At 39.9% G+C, this 7,562-nt stretch overlaps 2 protein-coding genes across 4 annotated transcripts in view; one reads left to right on the forward strand and one right to left on the reverse strand.

The window, feature by feature from the left end:
* Nucleotides 1–718, forward strand: part of LOC104807027 (mitogen-activated protein kinase kinase kinase 1-like) — a 3,901-nt gene extending 3,183 nt beyond the window's left edge. Inside the window, exons 9-10 of the mRNA XM_010532136.1 lie at nucleotides 16–210; nucleotides 415–718. Of these exons, the coding sequence (XP_010530438.1) occupies nucleotides 16–173 (158 nt within the window). The 3' untranslated portion in view covers nucleotides 174–210; nucleotides 415–718. The remainder of the gene's footprint in view (nucleotides 1–15; nucleotides 211–414) is intronic.
* Nucleotides 719–1,108: 390 nt separating this feature from the next.
* Nucleotides 1,109–5,412, reverse strand: LOC104806810 (oxysterol-binding protein-related protein 1C-like). 3 transcript variants are annotated; one of them, XM_010531886.1, is made up of 10 exons: nucleotides 4,612–5,412; nucleotides 4,003–4,359; nucleotides 3,594–3,687; nucleotides 2,943–3,388; nucleotides 2,710–2,865; nucleotides 2,444–2,611; nucleotides 2,221–2,361; nucleotides 1,895–2,125; nucleotides 1,692–1,805; nucleotides 1,109–1,554 (listed from the first exon to the last, which is right to left on the reverse strand). In XM_010531886.1, the coding sequence occupies exons 1-10, from the start codon at nucleotides 5,188–5,190 to the stop codon at nucleotides 1,384–1,386; spliced, it is 2,457 nt and encodes an 818-aa protein (XP_010530188.1). In that variant the 5' UTR covers nucleotides 5,191–5,412; the 3' UTR covers nucleotides 1,109–1,383. The 3 variants fall into 3 exon arrangements, with proteins under 3 accessions (XP_010530188.1, XP_010530187.1, XP_010530189.1); XM_010531885.1 differs by having other exon boundaries at nucleotides 2,943–3,391; XM_010531887.1 differs by having other exon boundaries at nucleotides 2,943–3,391; nucleotides 4,003–4,304; nucleotides 4,612–4,698.
* Nucleotides 5,413–7,562: the final 2,150 nt, after the last annotated feature.

Here is a 7,562-nt window from a genome sequence, read left to right on the forward strand (position 1 = left end):
CCCCTGTGCCCAACCCTCTTTCCCCAGAGGCTCGGGATTTTATCCTTCAGTGTCTGAATGTGAACCCCGACGAGCGTCCAAGCGCTGCTGAACTCCTAAACCACCCATTTGTCAGGAGGCCATTACAATCACCCCCCGGCTCTGGCTCTCAACATCTCGGTGGTCAAGGCTAGTTCCTTACATCCCAGTTTTGGCTTGCCACTTCTTCAGGTAATCTGCCTGTTTCGTTAGAGAGACAACAAAGGTTCTCATACTATTTATTTATAGAGAGATGCAAGTGATAAAGCCTATATCCGATAATGCATGCACTTCCTCTGTTCTTCAAGAATGATATTTCCCGATATTTGCGAGTTGCGAAGACCCAGTTTTTAATCGTCGGGTTTGGGATTAAACCCATTCACTGCTTTGGCACAGATCATCGAATGGGTGAATGCAGGTTCGAAGCCAAACAAGAGAGCAGAAACTGCTGATAGGTTTATTATGTGTTGTTGTGTTCTGTCTTAGAGCCAATGATTGGAAGTTGTAGGGGTAAGGAGTCTGTTTTCTTTCAATTGATTATTTTTTTTCCTCCTTGATGAAAGAGAAGACACAGAAGGAAGGGAGAAAACTTGCATATCATTGCTGTAGCTTTGCGAATGTGCTTTGCAGTATCTATCCTTGTATCATTGTTGTATAAATATATATATATATATATATATATGATTTGTATTGTATGTGATATGTCGTATCATGTAATCTTATGAAAAAAAAAAGAAGGCGTTGGTATATATGTGTATGGAGATTTATCAGGTGGAAAAAGTCGGGGCGAGTCTTGGGTGACCTGCGGACGTAAGTAGAGCTACTCATTCAACGGCACACTAACACCGTCTTATTCTAGAGATTTTTTTGGGAATTTTCCCTAACAATATTATAATTTTGAAAATAATTAAGGTATTTTGATTTATTTTTTAAAATAATTAAGGTATAGTACGATGCGTAAGCCCAAGCCCAAATCCTCAATTTAGAAACTTTTGTTTCCCTGCCATCGAACGGTTACTTCAAAAGACTTTACGAAAAGTTCACACGCTGCTCCTTGTTAAATCTTTTCCCCCTTATTATTGTACACGAGTACAGCCAAACAGGTAAAAGGGTCTCAGATTTCATCCCTTCACTTGCAAAGGATTGTGCATTCTTTCGGTACATGGGGAGAACCTCGTTAAAGGCTTTTTGGGAAAGTATTTTATCAATTTTTTTTTTTACATAAATCGAGTGCGAGTGGGTACTCAGTGGAAGGAAACGACAAAAAATAGTGGGAAAGCTCCGATGAAAGATTAGCTATAAAAAGAAGAAGATTGGAGCATTTTATTTTTCCTCGGTTGAGGGGGAGGAGAGAGATTTGGGCAACTACTCTAACAGGTGGTGGTCGGAAGGGATATGGCCGAAGATGTCGGGACAACCATCCCAGCGTCCAATACCTCGAGCTTCCCAGTATCCGCCCATGTATCTATACGTCTCGCCCCCTTTCTCCTTCGTGAACCACCTCGGCTTCCACCCCCTCTCCTGCATCTTCCTCGCCTACCCACCCACCCAAACTTTAAATGAAGATTGACACACTTATATATATATATATAATATAATCCATGCTTTTGTGCTTATATTCATTCAGGCGAGGGAAATGACTGAGAAAAAGCCAAATTCAGGAGGGGGCTCACCTGGCGTTGTCGCTGTTCCAGACGGAGTTTCTCTGCGTTAGCCATTTCGAACTCTCCGTTCTCCAGGTAGCTTTGGTCAGGTCTGAGCCTTGAATCCGTGGGCGGTAACTTCTCCTGCAAGGCAACAAGAATGAAGGCAACCTGAGTGGAATTTTTTTTTCTTTCAAAAACTTTACCTGAAAAGAAATCAGGGGGCCATTCACCTTTAAGCTGGGTATGAGTTCGTTCAGTGTAATGGCAAAACGGGTCAAATTATACTTTGTGGGAAACTCCGGAGGTTTGCTCCTCTTCCAGAGGAGATGAGCCCCAGAAAGAGATTCGTTCACTTTTCCCTTCCCAGTACAGTCACCGTTCACGTAATGCATGCTCTCGTCCCATTTCCCAAAGAGTGTGGCCACTGTTTTCCCGGTCCTGTCCTGTACAATACCTTGAACCTGGGACTCGGCCGGTAAATTTTTCCTCAGATCATAATCGCTGAAACTGAGGGTAAGAGAACTTATCGAGCTTTTGGAAGTTAAAGTGGCAGCACCTGGTGAGGATTTCTGTCGATGATGGACTGCTCCTTGAATTTAAGTTTACATGAGTATTCACCATCACCCTCAATGCGCATTGTACCATAGTGGTCACAGTACAATTTACCAAGTATTAGATTGTATATTGATGTTGTTACCTACAAGCAGGAAAAAGTAACCACAGTGGGTACCTTACTACATAGAATGATCATCTGGCTGATGAAATCCGGTTCATAATACCTTACTCCAACGGAAGACTTCTCCATCATCAAATTCCAAAGTCAATACACCAACAGGATCAAGCTGTATTGATCGACCCCAGAATTTGCTCTTCAAATTGCTGTCACCCCAGAATTTCCACCCAGTGCCATCACAGTGGCATGCTACAATCATAGGATGATGACTGACCTGACACCAAAATGAACAAAATCTGTGGCTAATGCATCTTTCAGTTCACTGGTGAAATCCAGATCCAGAAAAGAGTTTCACGGGACTAGAAATGAAACCTTTTCTGAGAAAAATCGAAGGCCCTTATCAGGATAGTCAGCTTCGTAGGTTTCCCCCAACAATGGATTAAAAGGTTTGCAGACTCTTCCTTCGGTTGATGCATAACCCGATACAGCAAAAGCAGCTACGTTAAGAATCCTCATGAGGCTATTACCCTGAAATGTTAAATGTACTGAGCAAGGTTTAGGGGATATCTTAAGAATTTTATTGTAATGATCATTCAGTGACTTACCCTTTTCCCCCATTCAGATGCCCGGTCAAGAAGGTAAGAGTACTCCAAATCCTCAAAACATTTTTGCAGGGAAGAGAGAGGTTCATTGAAGTAGACAGGAAGACATACTTTTGTAAGGTCCTTCCCTATGTTGTCTTTGATCATTGACCAAAGGCTAACGCTTTTCTCCTTTTCAACTGGATCAGGTAGTTTCTTCCGCCGTTTGACATGAGGATAGCTGAAACCAACAGATTTGAAAGAAGGATCGATATCATCGTCCGACTCAAACCCATTGAGCCCATCATCATCTGAAGAAAATGATGATGTCCGAAAACCAGATCCGCTACTTTTGAAAGAACTTGAAGACAGAAAGTCACGCGTATCAAAAAATGTATTTTCTTCCTCATCAGTTTCTTCCTCTGCAGCATCAACTCGCTCATTATCATCATCGGATTCACTTGCAGTCCCTTCTGAGGTAAAAGAAGATCAGAAAGGAGAAAAAAGCCAAGTCAAAAGCAACTCCAAGTAAAAGAGCTAGTCAATGGGACACCCAAGGGTATAGCTTTATAGGAAAACGCTGATGAAACAACTGTATTCTCCAGATCAACCTTTACAGCACGTCCTAAAACAACGAAAGAACTCAACTGTATTACTGGAAGAACAGTGACTCACCACTAAACTTCTCATGCCTTAAATCACTGGAAGCTCCATTGTCGGGATGTCTACTCTCATCTACAACTGTATTCTCCAGATCAACCTTTTCTGTCTACAGCATAACGTAAAGACAGCTGTTTGTCAGCCGAATGTAGCCATAAAAGAGTCCACAGAGAAAACAGGAGAAACTGATCGCATAAGGTTACAGAAAGCCCTAGAACAACAGAACACAACAAAGTAGCATATGAAAATTGACTCATTGACAACTTTCCTTTAAAACAGCAAAAGACCATTACAGGCTATAAAATCCGATATATATGAAACAGAAGCATATCGCAGAGTTCACCGCATTATACATGAAAAGTACAATCCAAGAGCGCATCCATTACGAAGACAACCAAATGCAGTTGTGTTAGCTTTACAGTACCTCTAGATGCCTGAGGGTATCGAAGAGTAGCCACTGCTTCTGCTTGAGAAGCACCAACTGGCTCTGAAGTGATGAGAACTCAGACCTCATGATTTGTTCACAGTCCTGAATGGCCGACTCGATCACTCCCTCCTCCATCAACCGCTGCCTTAGCTTCTCCGTTGAGACAGCTAAATTGTTGGTTGGAGCCATCAACTCGCTGTTTGATATTCTCGGAAACATGTCTTTGACAGCCTGAAGTGCTTCCATCCAAGCTGCTCGGTCCTCTCGAGTCTCAGCACGAAGATGGAGCCTCTTTGTCCCTGTGAATATCGAAAATCTCTTGTCATCTGATCGGCTCTCACGAATTGACGAAACCTACAGATAACAGACATCACGAAAATGAATATGCCGTGACCAGAGAACCACAAGAATTGATCTCGAACAGTCAACTGCATCAATCAGGATTGGGGACGAGCAATACAGAAAGTATTGAATCAACTTTCAGTAGCAAACAATTCGGATTTCAAGGAATGAATCCGATTCCCCTAACAGAACGGATAAAGCCCCACTTGAATTACAGTCTTTCCCTATCAAAAACGAATCGAGTGAACAGATTTCATATCATACCTTTAGGTGGACTTCGCCGAAAGGCTTGCGACGGAACTGATGATTGCCGCCGCTGATGCCGTGGTGCTTGTTGTGCCTGGAGATCATACGCATGGACTCGTCGCCGATCACCTTCGATCCCTTCTCGGTCTCAGGACTAACGACGATCTTATCGGGCCCATGGATTTTGTAATACGACAACACTCCATCCTGCAAAACGAACCATCTCGGCCTCCATCCTTTCCCATAGTTTACCCACTTGTACAGTATCCCGGCAATCCCATTTCCGACAATATCGTTGATCTTCGCATCCACCGGCGGCTCCCTCGCCGACGGCGGCAAGGCGAGGATGCGCTGCCCTAAGCGGTCGGCGACGTCGCTCTGGTGATTGAAGGAAAGGCTATGGAGGAGGAGATGGTGATTAGATTGAGTGGAGGAATGGTTGCATCTCTGGGACGCGGATCGGTTCATAACCGATTCGGATCTCGCGGAAGCGCAGGGGTCTCCGGAGGTGGCAGCGTACATCGGAGACGGAGGCTCCGGTAAGGGCTTGGAAGGGGAGTGATCGGAGACAGTGGAAACGCAACAGAAGGGATGCATGTGGCGAGGTGCCTAGTAGGATGAGGAGGAAACGGAGAGATCGATGCCGTCGGAAACGATGAAGATGCGGCGGACGACGGCAATTACGGCGGAGGAGGGAAAATCGGCGTTCATGAGAGAGAGCAGAGATTGAAATTCTAGAAGTTGAGAGAGAGAGGCAGTTGATGAGAAAACGGGTCAGCGAGGAAAGCGAGAAGTTCGGTAGGAGCACAAGACCAGTAACCGGAGAGACGCGATTTTAATAAACCAAATGAAAAACAAGATAAAATAAATTATTCCTTCTTTAATTTACTTTATTCTAATCTTTGTTTTTGTGGGTTTATAATTAGATAGATATATAATTAAATTCATGCGGTGATTGCTGACGTGGCTCTAGAGAACGAGTCAGACATATATATATATATATATATATTTGTAAATTTCCAATAATACGGAAAAGAGAACGAACATAATGAAATTTAAAACAGATCATATCGAATATTTTTTGTTCTAATGTATGCGTGTTGTAATAGCATTAGAATGTAAACAAGCAACACAAAAAGTATACGTATATGTATATCTCTACCAATATTTATTTGTTTCGTGGAATTGTATATTTAAATTTTGTTGAGAATATTAGTAATTTTTTTTCTGGTCGTGGAGAATATTGATACTTTTTATATTCGAATGTCTCATAACTTGTCCGTCCGCTTTATTAAAAAAATAAAACCAATTGATTTAAAGAATCGGTCATAGTTTCCCGCAAAATAAAAAATAACGTCCCTAATTTTCTCCTTTGGATGACTTTGGTCGCAGAAGTTTTGTCTGTATGCTGCGGGGTGTACAATTATGAAGCGGTCCACCCATTCAATTTTTGCCACGTGGAAGACCAGTAACACGCCACGCAAGCGCGCATATATATATATAGGGTTATTCCCATAAAAAATTAAACATTAAAAAATAACGTTCATATGACTGTTCTTGTCGTAAATTGGTCTCTTATTTTGTTGTTGAGTATTTCAATTTGTGGGTTTGAATTTCTGAGATTGTATTCCTTTTTTTTTTCTTGTCTGGGATTGTGTGTGTGTATATATATATATATATATATATAGTTGTGTGCATATACAGCACACATTTCAAATAAGACTGTTGCGTTATTAATTTTTATATCAATCAAAGGCATAGTTGGCATATGTGTGTGTGTATATATATATATTGTGTTTTCGTAGAATATGGAAAATGATATAAGAGAGTGGACCGTTCAAATTGTGCTGATGCCAATCATGCAGGCGATGATGGGTGTCTCGTTGTTTGGGTTTCAAGTTGTCCATTTTCTTATGAATCGAATCTTTCATGCATCAAATATTAATATATATCCCTTTTAACCTATTTTATTAGTGTTATTTTACCCATATTTCTATTATTCTTTGAAATAATTTTGTTCGTGTTTCTTACAACCACCTTAGCCATTTCGATGCAACTCCAAGGTTATTTTATTTCTTGATAAATATTGTAATTTCGGAAGAACTAAAACAGATATTGAGTTTTCCGGCATATGAGGTGTCAGTCCAAATCTCAACATGTTGTACTTAACTTGTAATTTTTATTCAAATTTTAGAAATTTCAAATAGGAAAAAAACTGTTTTATTTATTGATTAACAAATAATAATATTTATATCTATGTTTATTGGATCAAATTACATAAAATTAGACTACTGTATATCATAATTTTTTTAATCTAAAAATCTTCGAATTTATTAGAAATTTTCTAAGCTATCAGATATTTTAGATATTTTAGAGTAAACGTTTGATTAGATTTGTTAAAGGATCTTCCACAAGATCTCATCTCTTATACGTATTACAAATATAGTAAAGGAGATATATATATTTATAAAATATAAATTTATACAATTTTCTCTTAAATTTGTACGTGATGTGACGAATTTTTTAATCACTTTAGATTTTAACATGGCAAATTAACCCCATTTGTTCATGGGTAATAATTTATCAATTTGAAACAATTTTAGAATTGAGAAATTTATGTGTCGAATTTTTAATTGGAAATTTTTTGTAGTACATTTTTAATAACTTAGGAATTTTTGTAGAATTTTCCCATAAATGTGTATATATATGTATGCACAGCTTCGCAATTGTTTGATCGCTACATGGACGACACGTGGCAGTTAATTGCGGTGCCTGCCTCCTCTTTCCTGCCATAGCGACACCGACCAAATGTGTATTTTCCAAGCTTTTTTTTTTCGTCATCTCATTTTATAGTCTTTATTTAACTGCCGATGTGAATTTATTGTAATCTTATTCTGATAGATAATTCGTCGACGAATTTAATTCATGAAAACTCTTGTTGGTTAATGCAGCAAAACGGGTCCAACCAA

The sequence above is a fragment of the Tarenaya hassleriana genome, unplaced genomic scaffold (assembly GCF_000463585.1).
Source record: "Tarenaya hassleriana unplaced genomic scaffold, ASM46358v1 Cleome12, whole genome shotgun sequence".
In the NCBI taxonomy this organism is placed as follows: Eukaryota; Viridiplantae; Streptophyta; class Magnoliopsida; order Brassicales; family Cleomaceae; genus Tarenaya; species Tarenaya hassleriana.